This window comes from Dromaius novaehollandiae, chromosome 29 (genome assembly GCF_036370855.1).
Source record: "Dromaius novaehollandiae isolate bDroNov1 chromosome 29, bDroNov1.hap1, whole genome shotgun sequence".
NCBI lineage: Eukaryota > Metazoa > Chordata > Aves > Casuariiformes > Dromaiidae > Dromaius > Dromaius novaehollandiae.
The window spans coordinates 2,378,741-2,402,565 of record NC_088126.1 but is presented as its reverse complement, the minus strand read 5'-3'; the positions used below and the strand labels follow the sequence as shown (position 1 = coordinate 2,402,565).

Genomic DNA, 23,825 nt, shown 5'->3' with positions numbered 1-23,825 from the left:
TCCACTGGTAAAAAAAAACCTAGCTATTGCTAGGTGCTGCTGTACTAAAAGGTCCTGGGGTGCTCTGGGGCCGCCTGGTTATTCCCAGGTTTGACTAAACCTTGTCGCTGGCGCAAAGCAGCGAGGGGAGCGCGGGTTTGGGAGCGGGCGGCTCGTGGGGACCCGGCTCCCCGACCCCCCCGGGCTCTGCGGCACCCGGTTTCGATTCCCGCAGGTTCGGAGCCGCCGGGCCCAAGGGCGAGGCTGAGCTCTGCAAAGAAGGGCGCAGCCGAGCTCTGCAAAGCCCGAGCTTGGGCGGCGCCTGAGGTTGGGCCTCTCGGAAACCTCCGTCACGCTTCTGGGAAGGAAGGCGCTGCTCCGGCCCCGCAGCCGCCCGGGAACGCCCCGGCGCGAGTCTGAGGCTAGCGGCTGCCTTTTTTGGAAGAGCGAAAACCCGAAACTCCTTCCAGCTTCCTGCGGCAGCGCAGCGGGGGCGAGCGCTTCGCTAAAACCAGTTTCAAGCTGAGCACAGCCTCACCCTGCCGAGGGGGAGATGGGTGCGATAGGGAGAAGGCGACCGCTTCCTGCAGCTCGGCGCCGCGGAAAACACGCCGAGGCCCCGCAGCCGCCGCGTTTCTCGTGCTGCATTTTCGGTCTGTTTTGGGCCCGCTCCCTGCCGAGCGTCTCGGCCTGGCGAAGCTCACGCAAAGCCGGGCCTAAGCCATGGAAATATGCAAACGGCTTTGCCCAGCGGTTCCCCCGGCGCTGCCGCTTCCTGGTGACGGCGGCTGCGCGGAGCCGGGCGATAAAGGTCGCCGGAGCCGATAAAGCGGGCGGCTTCCTCTTCCTCCCAGGGCTTTTCGGGGTAAAAAACACGGCAGCGCTTCGCGTTCTTGGAAGTGCTTGTGTAGATAAAAGGGATTAAAGCACCTTTTGGGTGTTTTTTGGGACCGGCAGCGACCAGGCGCCTCTGCTTCCTCTTCTGCAGAAGCCGCTGCCGCCCCCGCGCCGGGTTTCGCAGCGGGGGAAACCAGGGGGGGGTTAAAATTTGCCCTTTCGGGGGCCAAATGCAAATGCCGAAAAGTCCCCGGCGGGCGCCGCGAGGCCTCAGCGCGAAACCTCGGTGAAACCCCCGATTCCTGCTGTTTTGGCCCCGGAAAAGCGGCCGGGGGGGCGGGGGGGAGCGTTTCCAGGAACCCCCCCGGCCGCGGAGATAAGGGGCGGCCGCGTTATCGCCCCGGCCACGCGCGGGGGCCGAGGCACCGCCCGGGTGATTCAGCGCCGAGACTTTCCGCCGGCGCAAATATTTGGTTGGCAGCGGCAGCGGCGGCGGAGCGGTTCGAGGGGCTGCCGTCACGAGTGCGCCAGGCCTCAGCTCGGAGGAGGAGGAGGAGGAGGAGGAGGGAGGAAGGCCCCGGGGGGGGACACGGCTGGGGACCCCCCCGTGTGCCCGCATGCAGCAGTGCGCTAGTGCACACACACCTCCGCCCACGCGTGGCCCTGGGCCCGGAGGCGGCTGCGACGCCTGCACCACCCCGGCCCGGACGCCTGGGCCCCCCCGCCACGAGGGCTGGGGGGGGGGCAGGGGCACCCAAGGGCCACGAGCCCTAGGGCTGGGGGAGGGGGTTATGGGGGCTGTAGGGGGCGAGTATGGGGTGGGGGGTATAGGGGGTACAGGGGGGTGTATGGGCTATGGGGGTATAGGGGTGCATATGGGATATAGGGGTTATGGGGGGTATAGGGGCGTGTATGGGGGTGTTCCCGGGGGAGCATAGAGGGTGCAAGGCATATGAGGGGTTTATAGGATATACAGAGTGTGGGGGGGATATAGGGGATGTTCACAGTGGGGTATAGGGGTGTGTATGGGATATGAGGGGGGTATAGAGTATGTGTAAGGGATATAAGGGGTGCTTATAGGTGGCACAGGCTGTGTGTATGGGGTATACGGGCTATTTATAGGGGGCATAAGGGCCTGTATGGGATAAGAGGTCGCTATAGGGGTATAGGATGTGAGTATGGGGGTGTCTACGGTAGTACAGGGCGCATATGGAATATGTAGGGTGCTTGGGGGGGTTCAGGGTGTGTGTATGGGACACAGGGGATGTCTATAGGCTGCGTATAGGACATGGAAGGCTTCAGAGCGTATGGGATATGGGGGATATATATATATATATATATATATACGCACACACAGGAGCTATATATGTGTATATAAGTGCCTATAGCTGTCACCACGGGGCTGGGGGGGGGACGCCCCGGCCACAGCCCCCCCGGCGCGGCGGGCGAGCAGACGAGAGCGGCCGGCACCGCGCAACCACCTTTAATACAAAATAAATTAAACCCTCCCGGTCGGTGGTGACACAGGCGGCGGGCGGCTACCGGGGGGCCGGGGTGGCGGGGGGGCGGGCACAGGCGGCGCAGCACAGCCGCTCGTAGTAGGGGTAGACGCACAGGCGGGCGCGCACCACCGCCGCGCAGCTGGGCGACGCGTCCTGGCAGCCGGCGTCTGCGCGAGCCGAGGGGAAACTGAGGCACGGCACGGTGGCGGCGGGCCCAGGCGTCCGGGCATGGGGGGCCCAGGCGTCCGGGCGGGGGGCCCAGGCGTCCGGGGGCTTACCGAGCTCCGGGGCGCAGGGCTGGCTGTTGCAGGGCTGCTGGCTGGGGGGGCGCAGGTGGGGCGGGCACAGGGTGCTGAGGGTCTTGTTGGGGGTCAGGCAGTGCACCTCGCGGGCCTGCACCCCCCCCAGGCACGAGCGGGAGCACTGCGGGGGGGGGGGCGGCGCCGTGGGGCAGGGGCACCCCAGCGGCAGGGATCCGTGGGGCTGGGGGCACCAGGGACCCCAGGGGCAGGGATCCGTGGGGCTTGGGGGCCCAGGGCACCCCACGGACAAGGATCTATGGGGCTTGGGGACCCCAAGGACAAGGATCTATGGGGCTGGGAGGCCCAGGGGGACCCTATGGACAGGGATCCATGGGGCTGGGGGGCCCAGGGGACCCCACGGGCAAGGATCTATGGGGCTGGGAGGTGCAGGGGACCCCATGGACAAGGCTCTGTGGGACTAGGGGGCCCAGGGGACTCTATGGGCAAGGATCTATGGGGCTGGGGGACCCCACAGGCAAGGACCTATGGGGCTGGGGGCCCAGGGCACCCCATGGGCAGGGATCTATGGGGCTGGGGGACTCCATGGGCAGGGATCTATGGGGCTGGGGGGCCCAGGGGACCCCATGGACAAGGATCTATGGGGCTGGGGAGCCCAGGTCACCCCATGGACAAGGATCTATGGGGCTTGGGGACCCCCATGGACAAGGATCTATGGGGCTGGGGAGCCCAGGTCACCCCATGGACAAGGATCTATGGGGCTTGGGGACCCCATGGACAAGGATCTATGGGGCTGGGGGGCCCAGGTCACCCCATGGGCAAGGACCTATGGGGCTTGGGGACCCCATGGACAAGGACCTATGGGGCTGGGGTACCCCATGGACAAGGATCTATGGGGCTGGGGAGCCCAGGTCACCCCATGGGCAGGGATCTATGGGGCTGGGGGGACCAAGGGGACCCTATGGGCAAGGATCCATGGGACTAGGGGACCCAGGTCACCCCATGGGCAGGGATCTATGGGGCTGGGGGACCCCATGGACAAGGATCTATGGGGCTGGGGAGCCCAGGTCACCCCACGGACAAGGATCTATGGGGCTGGGGGACCCTATGGGCAGGGATCTATGGGGCTGGGGGGGCCAAGGGGACCCTATGGGCAGGGATCTACGGGGCTGGGGGGCCCAGGTCACCCCATGGACAAGGATCTATGGGGCTGGGGGGCCCTATGGGCAGGGATCTACGGGGCTGGGGGCCCAGGCCACCCCCCGGGCACTCATCCGTGGGGCCGGCGGAGGGGGGGGTCACTCACGGCGCTCCAGGGGCCGGCGAACCAGCGGGGGGGGCAGGCGGGGGCGGCGCAGGGCCGCAGGGCGGGGGGGGGCGGCAGCGGGGCGCACTCGTCCCCCCCGGCCACGGCGGCGGCGGCCCCCCGGCCACGGACGCAGAGCACGTCGCGGTGCTGCGCCCCCGGCCCGCACTCGGCCGAGCACTGCGGGACGCCCCGCGTCGGCGGCTGCCACCCCCTGCCACCCCCTGCCACCCTGGTGCCACCCCGGTGCCACCCCCTGCCACCCCCCGCGCCGCCAATGCCACCCCAGTGCCACCCGCCGGGCCACCGCCCTGATGCCACCCCCATGGGGCCCTGCTGCCACCCCAGTGCCACCAATTCCACCCAGTGCCACCCCAGTGCCACCTCCAGAGCGACCCCAAAGCCACCAATTCCACCCCCCCAATGTCACCCCAATGCCACCCCAATGACACTCCAAGGCCACCCTACTTCCACCCTTAACGCTACCCCAGTGCCACCTCCAGAGTGACCCCGATGCCACCAATTCCACCCAAGTGCCACCCTGATGACACTCTAATGCCACCCCAATGCCATCTCCAGAGCGACCCTGATGCCACCAGCTCCACCCAGTGTCACCCCAGTGCCACCGCCGGAGTGACCTCGACGCCACCCCCAATTCCACCCCAGTGCCACCTCCAGAGTGACCCTGATGCCACCCCAGTGCCACCCCAATTCCACCCAGTGTCACCCCAGTGCCACCCCGCTGCCACCCCAACTCCACCCCACTGTCACCCCGGTGCCACCCGGCCGCCCCCCGTCCCCCCCCGGTGCCCCCCGCCCCCCGTCCCCGCTCACCGGGCTCCAGGGCCCCGTGTACCAGCGGGCAGCGGGGTGGCAGGGCCCGTTGTCACAGCCCCGCGTCTCGGGGGGGCGGGGGCCGGCGCAGCCCCCCGCCAGGCACAGCACCGCGCGCCGCTGCAGCCCCGGCCCGCACGCCGCCGAGCACTGCGCACCCGCTGCCGCCGCCTCAGCTGGGTGCCCACCCGGCACCGGCACCCACCCGGCACCCGCCCGGCACCCGCCCGGCACCCTGCCCTGCGCCCACCCAGCACCCAGGCTCACCTTGAGCCAGGCACCCGGCCCAGCACCCTGCCCTGCACCCAGCCCAGCGCCCACCCAGCACCCAGCCTTGCACCCAGCCCAGCATCCTGCTTTGCACCCAGCCCCCAGCCCCGCAGTGCTGCACCCAGCCCCACATCCACCTAGCACCCAGCCCTGCACCCAGCACCCAGCCCTGTGCCCAGCCCAGCACCCAGCTTTGCACCCAGCCCTGCACCCAGCCCCACATCCACCCAGCCCTGCACCCAGCCCTGCACCCAGCTTTGCACCCTGCCCTGTGCTCACCCAGCACCCAGCCCTGCACCCAGCACCCAGCCCACCCAGCACCAGCCCTGTGCCCAGCCCAGCACCCAGCTTTGCACCCTGCCCTGCACCCAGCCCAGCACCCTGCTTTGCATCCACCCCTGCGCCCAGCCCAGCGCCCACCCAGCTCCCAACCACCACCCAGCCCAGCACCCAGCCCTGCACCCAGCCCTGCACCTTGCTTTGCAGCCAGCCCTGCACCCAGCCCTGTGCCCGGCCCAGCACCCAGAGCAGCACCCAGAGCAGCACCCTGCCTTGCACCCAGCCTTGCACCCAGCTCAGCACCCTGCCCTGAGCCCATCCCTGCACCCACCCAGCACCCAACCCTGCACCCAGGCTCACACTGAGCCAAGCACCCAGCCCACCACCTTGCCTTGAACCCAGCTCAGCACCCAGGCTCACGTTGAGCCCAGCACCCAGCTCAGCACCCAGGCTCACGTTGAGCCCAGCACCCAGCCCTGCACCTTGCTTTGCAGCCAGCCCTGCACCCGGTGCTGCACCCAGCCCTGTGCCCGGCCCAGCACCCAGAGCAGCACCCAGAGCAGCACCCAGCACCCAGCCTTGCACCCAGCCCAGCACCCAGGCTCACACTGAGCCAAGCACCCAGCCCAGCACCCAGCCCTCCCTTGCACCCACCCAGCACCCAGCCCAGCACCTTGCACCCTGCCGCGCTCGGCCCCCACCCCGCACCCCGCACCCCGCACCCCAGCACCCGCCGTACCGTGTCACTCCAGTCGGTGAGGAGCCAGGCGCGGGCGCAGGGCCCCATGTCGCAGGGCTCCCGGGCGGGGGGACGCAGGGCGCCGGGGCACTCGCTGTCACCCAGCGGGTCACCGTCCTCGCCGACGCAGCGCACGGCCCGGCTGCGCTCGCCCGGCCCGCACGGCACCGAGCACTGCCACCGCCACCGCCACCGTCACCGTCACCGTCACCAGCACCCCAGGGTGCCCCTCACCCAGCACAGGGCACCCACAGCGGGGGGGGGGGGGGGGGTGTCCCTGTGCCACCCCCCCGGCGCCCCTTCCCAGTACCAGTGCCTGGTACCAGGGCCCGTGCTGGGACCAGTACTGGTGCCAGTGCCAGTGCCCCAGTGCCCAGTCCCAGTCCCAGTGCCCAGGCTGGTGCCCAGCCCCAGTATCCGTGCCCAGTGCCCGGACTGGTGCAAAAGGCCAGTACTGGTGCCCAGCCCCAGTATCCGTGCCCAGTGCCAGTACTGGTGCCCAGTGCCCAGGCTGGTGCCCCATGCCAGTACTGGTGCCCAGGGCCAGCACTGGTGGCCAGTACTGGTAGCTGATGCCAGTACCAGTGTCCAGTGCCCAGGCTGGTGCCCAGGGCCAGCACTGGTGCCCAGTAGTGGTGCCAGTACTGGTGGCTGGTGCCAGTCCCAGTGCCCAGTGCCAGTACTGGTGCAAAAGGCCAATACTGGTGCCCAGTGCCAGTACTGGTGCCCAGGGCCAGTATCAGTGCCCAGGGCCAGTACTGGTAGCTGTTGCCAGTCCCAGTGCCCAGTACTGGTGCAAAAGGCCAGTACTGGTGCCCAGTGCCAGTACTGGTGCCCAGTGCCCATACTGGTGCCCAGTGCCCAAGCTGGTGGCTGGCCAGTGCCAGCACTAGTGGCCAGTACTGGTAGCTGGTGCCAGTCCCAGTGCCCAGACTGGTGCAAAAGGCCAGTACCGGTGCCCAGTGCCAGTATTAGTGCCCAGTGCCCATACTGGTGGCCAGTGCCAGTACTGGTGGCTGGTGCCAGTCCCAGTGTCCATACTGGTGGCCAGTGCCAGTACTGGTAGCTGATGCCAGTCCCAGTGCTCGGACTGGTGGCCAGTGCCAGTACTGGTAGCTGGTGCCAGTCCCAGTGCCCGGACTGGTGCAAAAGGCCAGTACTGGTGCCCAGGGCCAGTATTAGTGCCCAGTGCCCATACTGGTGCCCAGTGCCAGTACTGGTGGCTGGTGCCAGTCCCAGTGCCCATACTGGTGGCCAGTGCCAGTACTGGTAGCTGATGCCAGTCCCAGTGCTCGGACTGGTGCCCAGTGCCAGTACTGGTGGCTGGTGCCAGTCCCAGTGCCCGGACTGGTGCCCAGTGCCAGTACTGGTAGCTGATGCCAGTCCCAGTGCTCGGACTGGTGGCCAGTGCCAGTACTGGTAGCTGGTGCCAGTCCCAGTGCCCGGACTGGTGCAAAAGGCCAGTACTGGTGCCCAGGGCCAGTATTAGTGCCCAGTGCCCATACTGGTGCCCAGTGCCAGTACTGGTGGCTGGTGCCAGTCCCAGTGCCCATACTGGTGGCCAGTGCCAGTACTGGTAGCTGATGCCAGTCCCAGTGCTCGGACTGGTGCCCAGTGCCAGTACTGGTGGCTGGTGCCAGTCCCAGTGCCCGGACTGGTGCCCAGTGCCAGTACTGGTAGCTGATGCCAGTCCCAGTGCTCGGACTGGTGCCCAGTGCCAGTACTGGTAGCTGGTGCCAGTCCCAGTGCCCGGACTGGTGCAAAAGGCCAGTACTGGTGCCCAGGGCCAGTATTAGTGCCCAGTGCCCATACTGGTGCCCAGTGCCAGTACTGGTGGCTGGTGCCAGTCCCAGTCCCAGTACCGGTGCCCCGCACCCAGCCTGGTGCCCAGTGCCCGGGATGGTGCCGGGTGCGGGTGGGGGGCACAGGGGGGGTCGGGGGGGGGGGGGCGCCTACCGTGCTCCAGGGGCCGCGGACCTCCCAGCGGCTGCAGGCGCGGAGCTGGCAGGGGCGGCTGGCGGGCGGGGGGGGCCGCGGGGCGCAGCGGCTTGGCGGCACCCGGGTGCTGCCCGTGGCGAGGGGCTGGCGGCAGAGCACGGCCCGCTGCTGCGTCCCCCCCCCGCACGAGCGGCTGCAGGGCCACCAGGCGCCCGCCTCCCAGCTGGGGGGGGGGAGATCAGATGGGGGGGGCGGAGGTGCTTGGGGGGGGGGGAATGTGCTGGGGGGGGGACAGATGTGCTGGGGGGGGGACAGATGTGCTGGGGACACGGATGTGCGGGGTGGGGGGGGGGCAGATGTGCTGGGGGACACGGATGTGCTGGGGGGGGGGACACGGATGTGTCAGGGATGCAGATGTGCCAGGGGGACAGATGTGCCAGGGGACACGGATGTGCTGGGGGGGGGGCACAACAAGGACAGATGTGCTGGGGGGACAATGTGCTTGGGGGAGAACACGATTGTGCTGGGGACACAGCTGTGCTAGGGACATGGATGTGCTGAGGTGACACGGATGTGTCGGGGACACAGATGTGCCCAGGGGACACGGAGGTGCTGAGGGCACATGGATGTGCTGGGGGACACGACTGGGCCAGGAACATGGATGTGTCAGGGACACAGATGTGCTGGGGGGGGGGGGAGATGTGCTGGGGGAGAACAGATGTGCTGGGGACACAAGGGGGACAGATGTGCTGGGGACACGCATGTGCTGGGGGACATGGACGTGACAAGAGGGGGACAGATGTGCTGGGGACATGGCTGTGCCCAGGGGACACAGCTGCACTAGGGACATGGATGTGTTGGGGACACAGATGTGCCGGGGGGGGCAACAGATGTGCTGGGGACACGAATGTGCTGGGGGACACGAATATGCTGGGGGGACAGAACTGTGCTGGGGACACAGACATGCCGGGGGGGGCACACAGATGTGCTGGGGACACCAATGTGCTGGGAGGGGACAACAGCTCTGCCAGGGGACTGCTGCACTAGGGACATGGACATGTTGGGGACACAGATGTGCCGGGGGGGGGACAGATGTGCCGGGGCCATGCATGTGCCGAGGGGACACAAGGGGGACAGACGTGCTGGGGACACAGCTGCGCTGGGGACACGGCTGTGTTGGGGACATAGATGTGCTGGGAGGGGTAACAGATGTGCTGGGGACACAGCTGTGCCAAGGGGACACAAATGTGCTGGGGGGGGCCACGGCTGCACTAGGGACACGGCTGTCGGTGACCCAGATGTGCTTGGGGGGGACAGCTGTGCTGGGGACACAGATGTGCTGGGGACACGGCTGTGCTGGGGACATAGATGTGCCGGGGAGGGGAACAGATGTGCCGGGGGGGGGACAGATGTGCCGGGGCCATGCATGTGCCGAGGTGACACAAGGGGGACAGACGTGCTGGGGACACAGCTGTGCCAAGGGGACACAAATGTGCTGGGGGGGGGGGCCACGGCTGCACTAGGGACACGGCTGTCGGTGACCCAGATGTGCCGGGGGGGGACAGCTGTGCTGGGGACACAGATGTGCTGGGGACACAGCTGGGCCACGGGGGGGGGGGGGGGGGGGCACAGCTCTGCCAGGGCCACGGCTGCGCCTGGGGACGTGGCCATGCTGGGGACACAGCGGTGCTGGGGACGTGGCCGTGCTGGGGCGGGGGGGGGGGACACGGGGGTGTCGGTGGCAGGGTGGCAGGGCCGGGGCCGGGGGGGCACTCACTAGGCCGGGCAGGGCTGGCCGTGGCAGGGCTCGGGGGCGGCGGGGGGCCGGGGCAGCCCCTGGCAGCGCTCCTCGGCCACCTCCTGCTGCGAGCGCCGCGCCGCGCACCGGAACAGCGGCTGCCACCAGCCTGCGGGGACGGGGACACGGCGGCGTCACCCCCGGGACCGGGATGGGGACGGGGATGGGGACGGGGATGGGGATGCTGGGGACAGGGATGCTGGGGACAGGGATGGGGACAGGGGACAGGGATGGGGATGGGGACGGGGATGGGGACAGGGATGCTGGGGACAGGGATGGGGATGGGGACAGGGATGGGGATGGGGACGGGGATGGGGACCCGGGTGAGGGTGGCGACGGGGACGGGTAAAGGGCCGGGGATGGGGACGGGGATGCTGGGGACAGGGATGGGGACAGGGGACAGGGATGGGGACAGGGATGGGGACGGGGATGCTGGGGATAGGGATGCTGGGGACAGGGATGGGGATGGGGACAGGGATGCTGGGGCTGGGGAAAGGGCCAGGGATGGGGCCAGGGACATGGATGGGTGCAGGGATGGGGCCAGGGATGGGGCCAGGGATGGGGACGGGGATGCTGGGGCCATGGATGCTGGAGCTGGGGAAAGGGCCAGGGATGGGGACAGGGGCATGGATGGGTGCAGGGATGGGGACAGGGATGGGGACAGCGATGCTGGGGACAGCGATGGGGATGGGGACAGGGATGCTGGGGACAGGGATGCTGGGGATGGGGATGGGGACAGGGACATGGATGGGTGCAGGGATGGGGACAGGGATGCTGGGGACAGGGATGGGGACGGGGATGCTGGGGCCATGGATGCTGGGGCTGGGGACAAGGATGGGGACACGGATGCTGGGGACAGGGACAGGGACGGGGACAAGGGAGGCTCCTGCCAGCCCAACCCGTTCCCGGGTTCCTCCAGCAGGGGGTGCTGCGCACCAGGCAGAGCTGGGTACTGGGAGCACTGGGAGCACTGGGAGGGGGGAGCTGGGAATACTTAGAGCACTGGGAGCACTGGGAGGGGGTGCTGGGAGCATGGGGGGCACCAGAAGGGACTGGGAGGGGGAGCTGGGAGCACTGGGGGTGCTGAGAGCACTGGAAGCATGGGGAGAGAGGAACTGGGAGCACTGTGGGCACTGGGATCACTGGGAAGGGGTGCTGGGAGCACTGGGGGGGCACTTGGCACGGGGAAGGGGTGCTGGATACCCTGGGAGAGCTGGGCAGGGACACTGGGAGCACTGGGAGGGGGTGCTGGGAGCACTGGGTGGACTGGAAGCATGGGGAAGGGGATGCTGGGGGCACTGGGAGCACTCTAAGCATGGGGCGGGGGGATACTGGGGACACTGGGAGGACTGGAAGCATGGAGAAGGGGATGCTGGGAGCACGGGGAGAATGGGGCAGGAGGATGCTGGGAGCACTGGGAGCATCGGGAGGGGATGCTGGGAGCACTGGGAGCATGGAGAAGGGGATGCTGGGGGCACTGGGAGCACTGGGAGCACAGGGAAGGGGGGTGCGGGGAGCACTGGGAGCATGGGGAAGGGGATGCTGGGAGCACTGGGAGCACTGGGGGCCGCACCTCTGCCGCAGGTGGCGGAGCAGTGGGTGGTGCCGGCCCGCTTCCAGTAGACACCGGGGTCACCGCCATGGCCATGGCCGTGGCCACCGTCATCGTCATCGTCATCGCCACCGTTGCCATCATCGCCGTCGTGGTCCCGGTGGTGGCGGTGGCCCCGGTCGGGGCGCTGTGGCGGCCCGGTGGCCCCCCACCCCGAGGCCCCGGTGACGGGCAGCGGGGCGGCCCCGGGGACAGCGGGGGACACCGGCACCGCGGCTGGGGACACCGCGACCAGGGCGCCTGCGGGCAGCGTCAGCGGCGGGGGCGGGGGGCCGGGCGGGGGGACAGGCGGGGACCGGGGGACACGGGGACATAGTGGCTGGGATTGGGGACACGCGGTGCCCGGGGGGTGCAATGACCGGGGGGGGGGGGACATGCAGTGTCTGCAGGGACATAGTGGCCAAGGTTGGGGACATGCAGTGCCTGGGGTGACACGGTGGCTGGGACTGGGGACACATGGTACCCGGGGGGGGGATGCAATGCCCGGGGGGGACATGCAGTGTCTGCAGGGACATAGTGGCCAGGGCTGGGGACATGAGGTGCCCAGGGGACACAGGGACCAGGGAGGGGGACATGTGATGCCCGGGGGGACACAGTGGCTGGGATTGGGGACACGCAGTGCCAGGGGGACATGGGGACCAGGGAGGGGGACACGCGGTGCCCTGGGGGGGGTACAATGCCTGGGGACGGGGGGGACACAGTGTCTGGAGGGACATAGTGGCCAAGGTTGGGGACATGCAGTGCCTGGGGTGACACGGTGGCTGGGACTGGGGACACAAGGTACACGGGGGGGGATGCAATGCCCGGGGGGGGACATGCAGTGTCTGCAGGGACACAGTGGCCAGGGCTGGGGACACGCGGTGCCCAGGGGGACATGGGGACCAGGGAGGGGGACACGTGATGCTCGGGGGGACACGGTGGCTGGGATTGGGGACACGCAGTGACTGGGGGGACATGGGGACCAGGGAGGGGGACACGTGATGCTCGGGGGGACACGGTGGCTGGGATTGGGGACACGCAGTGCCAGGGGGACATGGGGACGAGGGAGGGGGACACGTGGTGCCCTGGGGGGATGCAATGCCGGGGGGGGACACAATGCCCAAGGGGACATAGTGGCCAGCACTGGGGACATGCGGTGCCTGGGGGACATGGGGACGAGGGAGGGGGACACATGGTACCCGGGGGGGGGGGAATGCAATGCCGGGGGGGGGGACATGCAGTGTCTGCAGGGACATAGTGGCCAGGGCTGGGGACACGCAGTGCCAGGGGGACACAGGGACCAGGGTTGGGGACACATGATGCCCGGGGGGGGGGTCCTGCTGCCCGGGGGGGGGGGGAGGACACGGCACGGGGACGCTCACCGAGGTGCTGGGGGTCCGGGGGGGCCTCGTCGGGGGGCAGGGAGAACTGCCAGGTGACGCTGGCGTTGTCCTGCTGCACCATCATCTGGGGACAGCGGGGGCTGTGGGTCCTGCCCCCCCCCGCGTCCCCCCCCCCGCCCGCGTCCCCCCCTGCTCACGTAGACGTCGAGGGGCTCCGTGATGGGGCCGGGGGCGCTGAGCTCCTCGGGACCCCCCGGCCCCCCGCGCCGGTACTCGAAGACGGTGCCGGCGGCTTCGTAGCGGCCCGGCGGCCCCGCGGCCCCCCCGCCGTTGAGCAGCGGCTGCCCCGCGGCGCTCCGCAGCACTGGGGGGGCACGGGGGTGCTGCGGGGGGCAATGCGCCGGCCCCCCTGCGATGCCCCGGCCCCCCCTGCGATGCCCCGGCCCCCCGTGCGATGCACTGTCCCGTCGTGCGATGACCCACTCCCTCGTGCAAAGCCCCAGCCCCTCGTGCAAAGCCCCATGTCCTCGTGGTTTGCACCATTCCCTTGTGCAACACCCTGCTCCCTCAACACCTCACCCCCTCGTGCAACGCCCCAGCCCCTCGTGCCACGTCCTGCTCCCTTGTGCAACGCCCCACCTCCTCGTGCAACGCACCAGCCCCTTGTGCAACGGCCTGGTCCCTCAACGCCTCATCCCCTCGTGCAACACCCCACCTTCTTGTGCAACGCCCAGCTCCCTCGTGCAACACCCCATCCCCTCGTGCAACGCCCCTCCTCATGCAATGCCCCATGTCCTCGTGCGAAGCCCCAGCCCCTCGTGCAATGCACCACCCCCTCGTGCAACGCCCAGCTCCCTTGTGCAACACCCCATTCCCTCATGCAATGCACCTCCTCGTGCAAAGCCCTGCTCCCTTGTGCAACGCCCAGCTCCCTCGTGCAATGCACCTCCTCGTGCAACGCCCCAGCCCCTCGTGCAACGCCCCATGTCCTCGTGCGAAGCCCCACCCCCTCGTCCAACACCCCACCCCCTCGTGCAACGCCCCTCCTCATGCAATGCCCCATGTCCTCGTGCGAAGCCCCACCCCCTCGTGCAATGCACCACCTCCTCGTGCAAAGCCCTGCTCCCTCGTGCAACACCCAGCTCCCTTGTGCAACGCCCCATTCCCTCGTGCAATGCACCTCCTCGTGCAATGCCCAGCTCCCTCGTGCAACGCCCCATGTCCTCGTGCGAAGCCCCAGCCCCTTGTGCAACGCCCTGCTCCCTCGTGCAACACCCCACCTCCTCGTGCAATGCACCAACCCCTCGTGCAACACCCCATTCTCTCGTGCAACGCCCCGCTCCCTCGTGCAACACCCAGCTCCCTCGTGCAACACCCAGCTCCCTCGTGCAACACCCCACCTCCTCGTGCAATGCACCACCCCCTCGTGCAACGCCCCAGCTCCCTCGGGCGCCCCCCCCGCCCCCCGCCCCGGGGCCTACCCAGGTAGCCGGGCCCGGGCTGGCGCTGGGCGAGGCGGAGGCGGGCGGCGCCGGGGGGCAGGCGGAGCAGCGGGCGGGGCCCGGCGGGGGCGCGGAGGGGGCCGGCGAGCGGGCGGCAGGCGGCCGCCCCCAGGACACCGCGGCAGCCGGGGCGCTGCGGGGCGGCGGTGAGGCCGGGCGGCGCCCCCCCCCCGGGCCCGGCCCCCGGCGCTCACCAGGCAGCGGCCGCCGGCGCAGACCCCCCCGGCGCAGGGCGTCCCGTCCGCCGCCGCCAGCCGCGCGAAGAAGCGCAGCCCCGCGGGCCGGCACCGCTGCTCGCAGCCCCCCGCTGCCCCCGCACCGTCAGCCCCGGCCCGCCGCCGGGCACCGGGGGGAGAGGGGGGGACAGGGGGGGGGAGAGGGGGGGGAAAGGGGGGGGGAAGGGGGGGGCGCACACCCTGGCGCCGCCCGGACAGTCCCAGCCCACCCGGCTCCCCACCAATCCCATCACACCCGCCTCCCGGCCAATCACATCACACCCAGCTCCCGGCCACTCCCATCGCACCCACCTCCCGGCCAATCACATCACACCCAGATCCCAGCCAATCCCATCCCACCCAGATCCCAACCAATCCCATCCCACCCACCTCCCGGCCAATCCCATCCCACCCGCCTCCCAGCCAATCACATCCCACCCGGCTCCCGGCCAATCCCATCCCACCCAGATCCCAACCAATCACATCCCACCCGGCTCCCGGCCAATCCCATCACACCCAGATCCCAGCCAATCCCATCCCACCCAGATCCCAACCAATCCCATCGCACCCGCCTCCCGGCCAATCACATCACACCCGGCTCCCAGCCAGTCCCATCCCACCTGGCTCCCCTCCAATCCCATCCCACCCGCCTCCCAGCCAATCACATCGCACCCACCTCCCAGCCACTCCCATCCCACCCATCTCCCGGCCAATCCCCTCCCACCTGCCTCCCGGCCAATCCCATTGCACCCAGCTCCTGGCCAATCCCATCCCAGCCAATCCCATCCCACCTGGATCCCAACCAATCCCATCCCGCCCGGCTCCCAGCCAATCCCTTCCCACCCGCCTCCTGGCCAATCCCTGGGTACCGCTCCCAGCACCAGCCAATCCCACCCCACCCGCCTCCCAGCCCATCCTATCCCACTGCTCCCAGTTCTCCCCCAATCCCCTGCCACCCTCCTCCCGGCCAATCCCTTCCCACTGCCCCCGGCCCCCGGCCAATCCCCCACCGCCGCCCTGCTCCCAGCCAATCAGGCCCTACCCTGGGGGAGGGGCTCCCAGCGGTAGCGGCGCCCCAGGAACTCCCGCTCGTCCAGGGCGGCGCACTGCAGCGCCGGGGGGGGCGGCTGCCCCGGGGGGCACGGCTGCCCCACAGCGCCGTGGGGCCATGGACACCGCCCCACGGCACCCACCCCACGGCACCCGCCCCACAGCACCGCCCCACAGCACCCACCCCACGGCAACCGCCCCACGGCACCGCCCCATGGCACCACCCCACGGCACCCACCCCACGGCACCCACCCCACGGCACCCACCCCACAGCACCGCCCCACAGCACCCACCCCACGGCAACCGCCCCACGGCACCGCCCCACAGCACCGCCCCACAGCACCCACCCCACGGCACCCACCCCACGGCAACCGCCCCACGGCACCGCCCCACGGCAACCGCCCCACAGCAACCGCCCCACAGCAACCGCCCCACGGCACCCGCCCCACGGCACCACCCCACGGCACCCGCCCCACAGCACCGCCCCACCGCGCCTGCCCCACCGCGCCTGCCCCACAGCACCACCCCACTGACACCCCCCAGGGCATGGTTGCCCCACAGCACCGTGGGGCCATGGACACTGCCCCACGGCACCGCCCCACGGCACCCGCCCCACAGCACCGCCCAACCTCACTGCCCCACAGCACCGCCCAACTGACACCCCCCAGGGCAGGGCTGCCCCACAGCACCCCATGGGGGTCACCCACACCACCCCACGGCACCCACCCCTCGGCACTGCCCCACGGCCAACACCCCACGGCACTGCCCCACAGCCCCCTGCCCCATGGACACCCGCCCCATGGACACCCACCCCATGGACAGCAGCCCCATGGCCCCCTGCCCCATGGCCCCCCACCCCAGGGACACCCGCCCCACAGACACCTGCCCCACGGCCTCCTGCCCCATGGACACTTGCCCCATGGACACCCACACCACAGCCCCCCACCCCATGGCCCCCCACGGCCCCCCCAGGACAGGCCCACACCTCCGCGCGCCGTGGGCCCCGCACCCCCCAGCCGCCTGCCCCATAGCCCCCCCGGCCCCCCCCCCGGCCCCCCACCTGGAGGTGGCAGGCGCGGAGCTGCTGGCTGTCGCCGGCGCAGGAGAAGGGCCCCGGCCCCACGTCGGGGGGGCTCCAGCCCCCCGGCCCCGGGGGGGCACCCGCCCAGGGGGGCTCGGCCCCCGCGCTGGGGGGCTGCGGCTGCCAGGGGGCCCGCGGGCGGCCCTGGCCCGTGCCGGGGGGCTGGAGCCCGGGGGGCAGCCGGGGGTCACCCCCGGGGACCTGGGTGCTGGGGGGCTTCTGGGGGTCGCCCCTGGGGACAGGGGTGGCCTGGGGATGCTGGGGGTCACCCCGGGGGATGTGGGTGCCGTGGGGATGCTGGGGGTCACCTATGGGGTCATGGGGATGTTGGGGGTCACCTATGGGGACCTGGGTGCCGTGGGGATGCTGGGGGTCACCATCAGGGATAGGGGAGCTGTGAGGATGCTGGGGGTCACCTATGGGGCCCTGGGTGCCTTGGGGATGATGGGGGTCACCCCTGGGGCCATAGGGATGTTGGGGGTCACCCCTGGGGCCATGGGGATGTTGGGGGCCACCCCTGGGGACATGGGGATGCTGGGGGTCATCTATGGGGACGCGGGTGCCATAGGGATGTTGGGGGCCACCCCTGGGGACATGGGTGCCATGAGGAGGTTGGGGGTCACCTCTGGGGCCCTGGGTGCCGTGGGGACGTTGGGGGTCAACCCTGGGGCCATGGGGATGATGGGGGTCACCCTTGGGGACATAGGGATGCTGGGGGTCACCTATGGGGCCCTGGGGGCCGTGGGGAAGTTGGGGGTCACCCTTGGGGACATGGGGACGTTGGGGGTAACCTACGGGGCCTGGGGCACCGTGGGGAAGTTGGGGGTCACCCTTGGGGACATAGGGATGCTGGGGGTCACCTATGGGGCCCGGGGCACCATGGGGAGGCTGGGGGCCCCCCCTGGGGCCATGGGGACGTTGGGGGTCACCTATGGGGCCCTGGGTGCCATGGGGAGGCTGGGGGTCCCCCCCGGGGCCCGGGGCGCCTGGCCGTGGGGCGCCGTGGGGCGGGTGCCGGCGGCGCCGTGGGGCCTCGTCGGTGAGCAGCGGCAGGGCGAAGGGCGCCTTCCCGTAGCCGTAGCGGCCCGGCCGCACGGGGGGCCGGACGCCGTGGGGCCGGGCGCCGTGGGGCAGGGCGCCGTGGGGCAGGGCGCTGTGGGGCAGCCCGTTAGCCGAGGCCCCACGTGACCGCCCGGCCCCCCGCCCCCCCCATCCGAGCCCGCTCACCCGTGGGGCAGCGCCGTGGGGCCGCCGGGCTGGAAGAGGGGCAGGACGGCGACGCCGTGGGGCAGCCCCCCGGGGCGGGCGGGGGGGCGCGGGGGGTCGCCCCACGGCGCGGGGGGCAGGCAGACGCGGGAGCGCCGCTGCAGCCCCGGCCCGCAGGGCTGCGAGCAGGACCCCCACGCGCCCCACGGCGCCCAGGAGCCCCACGGCGGGCCCGGCCCCACGGGCTCCTCCGCCGCCTGCCGCCGCCGCCGCACCTGGGGGGCACAGCGGGCCGGTGGCTGCTGCCCCACGGCTGCCCCATAACCGGGCGCCCCAGAGATGGCCGCCCCATAGCCACCCCAAACCCACCCGCCCCATAGCCACCTGCCCCATAGCCACCTGCCCCATAGATACCCCAAAGCCACTCGCCCTATAGGCACCCACCCGATAGACACCTGCCCCATAGACACCCCAAAGTCACACACCCCATAGACACCCCATAGCCCACCCACCCCATAGACACCTGCCCCATAGGCACCCACCCCATAGATACCCCAAAGTGACTTGCCCTATAGGCACCCACCCCATAGCCTCCTGCCCCATAGATGCCCACCCCATAGCCACTTACCCCATAGACATCCCAAAGTCACCCATCCCATAGATACCCCATAGCCCGCCCGCCCCATAGGCACCTGCCCCATAGACACCCCAAAGCCACTTGCCCCATAGGCACCCACCCCATAGACACCTGCCCCACAGCCACCCACCCCATATGCACCCACCCAGTAGGAACCCTCCCCATAGGCACCCACCCCATAGCCACCCACCTGCCCACAGACACCCACCCCATAGCCACCTGCCCCATAGCCACCAGCTCCACAGCCCCCATTAAAATCTGCCCCATAGCCAGGTACCCTGCAGCCTGCCACCCCACGGCAATCTGCCCCACAGCAACCTGCCCCATAGCGACCTGCCCCAGCCCCCTCCTGCTCGCAGAGCCCGGCTGCACCCCCCGGGGTCGGTGTGGGGCTGGGGCCGGGCCAGGACCCCCAGCATCGCCCACCCCGGCCCCCCGAGCGCCAAAGCCGGGGCCCCGGCGTCCGGGGGAGCCTCCCGGGGGTTCCTGTCCTGGCAGCACCCGGGGCCTGGGGGGCTGCTCTGGGGCCGGGGGGGCCTGGGGTGCTCCGGGGCGGGGGGGGGGGCCCGCAGGCTCCCTCCCCCAGCAGCACCCCCTCATCGACGGGGCTGCGCAGGGCACGGGGGACCCTGGGATGCTCCGGGAGGGGGGACCCTGGGATGCTCCGGGATGTGGGATCCCGGGATGCTCTGGGCCACGGGGACCCCGGGATGCTCCGGGATGTGGGGACCCAGGATGCTCTGGGCCACGGGGATCTCATGGACCCCGGGATGCTCCGGGATGTGGGATCCCGGGATGCTCTGGGCCACGGGGACCCCAGGGACCCCGGGATGCTCTGGGATGTGGGATCCCCGGATACTCTGGGCTACAGGGACCCTGGGATGCTCCGGGATGTGGGGACCAAGGATGCTCTGGGATGCTCTGGGATGTGGGATCCCGGGATGCTCTGGGCCACGGGGACCCTGGGAAGCTCCGGGATGTGGGATCCTGGGATGCTCTGGGCTACAGGGACCCCAGGATGCTCCGGGATGTGGGATCCCGGGACGCTCTGGGCCACGGGGACCCCAGGGACCCCGGGATGCTCCGGGATGTGGGATCCCCGGATACTCTGGGCTACAGGGACCCCGGGATGCTCCGGGCCACGGAGACCCCACGATGCCCAGGGGACCCCAGGGACCCCACCGCCTCCCCGGGCTCCCGTCCCCAGCAGCTCCCCGGGATCGTGGGGACACCGGGACGCCGCAGGCCGCGGGGGCTCCCCGGGGTTGTGCCCCCCCCCCATTTCCCCCCCCCGGTGGCCCCGGACTCACCTCGGCGCGGGCCGGGCCGGGCTGGAGCAGCGTCACCAGCAGCGTCGCGCAGACACCCGTCACCCACAGCCTGCACCGGCCCCCCCAGCCGTGAGGCCGCGGCCCCCCCGGACGCCTGGGCCCACCTGCCCCCCCCCCAACGCGGTGGGAGTCCGGCTCCCGTGGCGGCAACGCAAGGGGCCTGACGCCACGGGGATGGGCACGGGGCGGGGGACCTGGGGTGGGACCGTCGCGGCCCCGTCGCGGAGCGGAGGGGAGGGAAGAAGGAGGGTGGGATGCGCGCGTGGAGGGCTGGGCGGAGGAGCCGGGGGGTGGACGGATCTACGGAAGGAGAGACGGAGGAGCGGACGGACGGATGGATGGTGCGGCTGGGGAGGGATGGAGGGAGCTAGGAGTGGAGCTGGGCGGTCGGGTCTGGGGGTGGATGGAGCGTCGGGAGGGATGGATGCAGGTAGGGACGGACGGATGGGGTGGAGACGGACAGCAGGGCGGATGGATGGATGGATGGACGGACGGAGTGTCCAGGGATGGACGGATGTGGAGATGGACGGATGGGGTGGAGACGGACAGCAGGGCGGATGGATGGACGGACGGAGGGACTGGTAGATCCGGAGATGGACTTACAGGTGGATGGACAGATAGATGGAGAGTCTGGGGATGGAGGGGTCTGGGGGGATGGAGGGGTCTGGGGGGATGGAGGGGTCTGGGGGGATGGAGCTGGAGATGGGGGGATGGAGCTGGGCAGATGGAGCATCTGCGGATGGACGGATGGATCTGGAGGTGGATGGACGGAGAGATGGGGACGGACGGAAGGCTCCGGAGAGGGAAGGACGGATGAATCCGGAGATAGATGGGTGGGATCGGGGATGGGTGGCCCCGGGGACGGACAGGGGACAGCGGTACCTGCGGGGGTGGCCCGCGCTCCCGGCCCCCATCGCTGCCCGGCTCCGCTGCTCCGGGGCGGCCGCGCTCACTCCCGCGGGCCTCGGCCAGGCGCCGGCATCCGCCCCGGCCCTGCAAGGGGGTGAAACCGAGGGGCCGCCCCGACGCCCCGGGGATGGGCACGGCTCCCGGCCGGCACGCCGCTCCCACCGCTCCCTCCCGCCGCGAGCCATAAACCACCGCGCGGAGCCGAGCGAGCCGCCCCCCCCCCCCAACCTGCCCCCCCCCCGGCCCCAAATAAACCCGGTGGCTCCGGTGGGTTTTCCGCGGGGAGGAAGCGGATTAGGCGTAATTAATGCCGCGGGTCATTAAGCTCTGATGACGCCCCCCCCTCGCGCTGGGGCTAATCCCGGGGGGGGGACGGGGCAGGTTAACAGCACCCGGCCCCCACCAGCCTCATCAGCCCGCTGCTAATTCCCCCCCCCCCCGAGGGGGGAAACTGAGGCAGGGAGGGGGCGCGGGGGGGGGTCACAGCGGCCCCATTTCCCCAGCGGTTGCATTTCCCCCCCCCCCGCTATCTGCGCTCGGAAAAAGCCAAAACTCCTGGAAAGCTGGAAAACATCAGGCCGGAGGCCGAGCGGAGCGGGCGGCATCGGCCTCGCCGCCGGCCAGATGTTTTCGGGCGGTTCGGGGGGGTTTTGCAGCCGGGGCCCCCCCGCTCGGGCCGAAGAAACAATGGATAAAAGGGGCGGCGGGTGCCAAGCCGGGGGAGGCCTGGCGGAAAAGCCGGCGGGATGATGGAAAAGAGCCGCTCGGTGCCGCGCCGAGCCGGGGCCGCGGAGCCACCCGTGCACCGAGCGCGCCGGGGCTCTGCCGGGGACGGGGGGGTCCCGGCCGCCGGGGCTGCGTTTGGCCACGACGCTCTGCCGGATGCGGTTTTGGGGGGAAAACACCCGTTCCCGGCGCTGCCCTCGCCCCACGCACCTTCTCCCGCCGGAGCGCGGAAGCGGCCGGGTCTCCCAAACCAGCGCTGGAAAAGCGGGATCAAGAGCTGGGGAAAAGCAGCCGGCGGCCAAGCCGGGATCTTTCGGCCGCTTCGGCTCCCGCCAGCGCCCGGGTCACCTTGTCCTGCCCCGCGTCCCCCCCCCGCCGCCCCCCCCCCCGCCGAGGCCCTTGGAAACGCAGGAATTTGAAGCATTTTTGGACGCGGCGCACAGGACAGGACCGGCTCCGCTCGCCGGCCCCACCGGCCCGGGGGGGCTCTGGGGGGGGGGGGTCGGGATCCGGCCCCAAAGCCGCTTGCGCTAAGTCGGGTGAGACCCCCCCGTCCGGGGCCCAGGCGGCTGGATCCCCCCCCCGGCGGGGGGGGGGGAAAAAAGGCATTAAAACACCCGGGGGTTTTTCCATGGCAGGCGGCGGGCGCTGCCCAGCCCCGAAAAAGCCCCCGCGCTTTTATCTGCGTAAATAAAGATATAAAAATAGAGCGACGGTGCTGGCGCGTCGGAGGCTGCCGGCGCCTCTGCCACCCCCCCGCCCCCCCCCGCGGGGGGGGGTCGCAGCCCGGGTGGCCCCCGGCCCCACTTACCTGTTGCGGCCCGAGGGGACGGGGATGGCCGCGGGTCGGGGGCTGCTGGGGGGGGGGAGCGGGGGGCAGAGCTGGTCCCGGGGGGGGGCAGAGCACCGGGGGGGCACGGTGGGGGGGGGGACCCGCCGCCCCCCCCCAGACACCAGTGGTCCCCCCCCCCCAATGTGCAGGGCTGCTGCATGTGGGGCTGGGGGGGGCTGAGGGATGGGGGGGCTGGGGGGGGGCTGCAGCTCGGTTCCCCCCCCCCGCACCACTCTGCCCCTCCCGGGGCTCCGGTTCCCCCCCCCGGCGAGGCTGCCGCTGCCCCGGACCCCCCCCGGCCCCCCCCCCGGCCCGGTGTCCCCCCCCCCCCGGGGGGGGCTGGTCAGTTTCATGGCGACCCGGGTCAATTTCAGGCCGAAACGGTCAATTTCACCCGCCAGCGGCGTCAGCGGCGGCCCGAAAACGGCGAGTTTCAGCCCGGGGCGAGTCGCCCCCCCCCCGGCCCCCCCCGCCGCCCCCGCCCCGGCCCCGGTTACCGGCGCCTCCGCGGTCCCGCTGCGCCGCCGCGTCGCCGATCCCGGCCCCCCCCCCGCCCCGTCCCGGCTCCCCGCCCCCGGCCCGGCCCCCCCCGCCCCGCCCCGCCGCCCCCCCCCGGTGCCGCCGACCCGCGGCGAGGGGAAACTGAGGCAGGAGCCGCCGGGGGACACGTCCGCCCCCCCCCGCGAGGCGAGAGAGGAGCCCCGGGCCGGGGGGGGGGAGAAAAGGGGGGTGCGAAAAGGGGGGGTGCAAAAAGGGGGGGGTGCAAAAAGGGATGCAGAAAGGGGGGTGCAAAAAAGGGGGGGTGCAAAAATGGGCGTGCAAAAACGGGGGTGCAAAAAGAGGGGTGCAAAGGGGGGGATGTAAAAAGGGAGGGGTGCAAAAAGGGGGGTGCAAAAAGGGGGGGTGCAAAAAACGGGGGCGCAAAAAGGGGGGGGTGCAAAGAGGGGGGTGCAAAGAGGGGGGATGCAAAAAACGGGGGTGCAAAAAGGGGTGCAAAAATGGGGGGTGCGAAAAGAGGGGGGGTGAGAAAAGAGGGGTGCGAAGGGGGGATGCAAAAACGGTGCGAAAAGGGGGATGCGAAAAACGGGGGTGGAAAAAGAGGGGTGCAAAAAGGGGGGATGCAAAAAGGACTGCAGAAAAGGGGAATGTAAAAAATGTGGGCGCAAAAAAGAGGGGTGCAAAAAGGGGGATGAAAAATGGGGGTGCAAAAATGGGGGGTGCAAAAAGGGGGGCTGCAAAGGGGGCTGCAAAAAGGGGCATGTCAAAATGTGGGTGCAAAAAAAAAGAGGGGTGCAAAAAGGGGGGGGTGCAAAAATGGGGGTGCAAAAAAGGGGAATGTAATAGTGGGGGTGCAAAATGGGGGGTGCAAAAACGGGGGTGCAAAAACGGGGGTGCAAAAATGGTGCAAAAAAGAGGGGGTGCAAGAAAGGGGGATGCAAAATCAGGGGTTCGAAAAGAGGGGTGCAAAACGGGGGGGTGCAAAAAAAAGAGGGGTGCAAAATGGGGGGGGTGCAAAAATGGTGCAAAAAGAGGGAGCTGCAAAAAGGGCCGTGCAAAAAAAGGGGGGGGGGGTGTAAAAGTGGGGGTGCACAAAAGGTGGGTGCTGTGGCCGAGCGACCCTCAGCGGTGGCAGCGCTGTCCCCCCCCCCCGTCCCCCCCC

The 23,825-nt window shown here is 70.3% G+C and overlaps 1 protein-coding gene across 1 annotated transcript; it reads right to left on the bottom strand.

Annotated features, from left to right (window-relative positions):
- Positions 1-2,170: 2,170 nt before the first annotated feature.
- Positions 2,171-22,729, bottom strand: ADAMTSL4 (ADAMTS like 4). The gene is given in 19 exon segments (XM_064499161.1): positions 2,171-2,485; positions 2,597-2,741; positions 3,885-4,064; positions 4,719-4,868; positions 6,007-6,180; positions 7,963-8,167; positions 9,722-9,851; positions 11,316-11,499; positions 11,501-11,594; positions 12,716-12,800; positions 12,874-13,040; positions 14,158-14,311; positions 15,436-15,538; positions 16,504-17,677; positions 17,752-18,005; positions 19,678-19,747; positions 20,581-20,691; positions 21,544-21,589; positions 22,663-22,729. Coding segments are annotated over 17 exon segments (3,432 nt in total). The 5' UTR covers positions 20,613-20,691; positions 21,544-21,589; positions 22,663-22,729; the 3' UTR covers positions 2,171-2,354.
- Between the last annotated feature and the right edge of the window lie 1,096 nt (positions 22,730-23,825).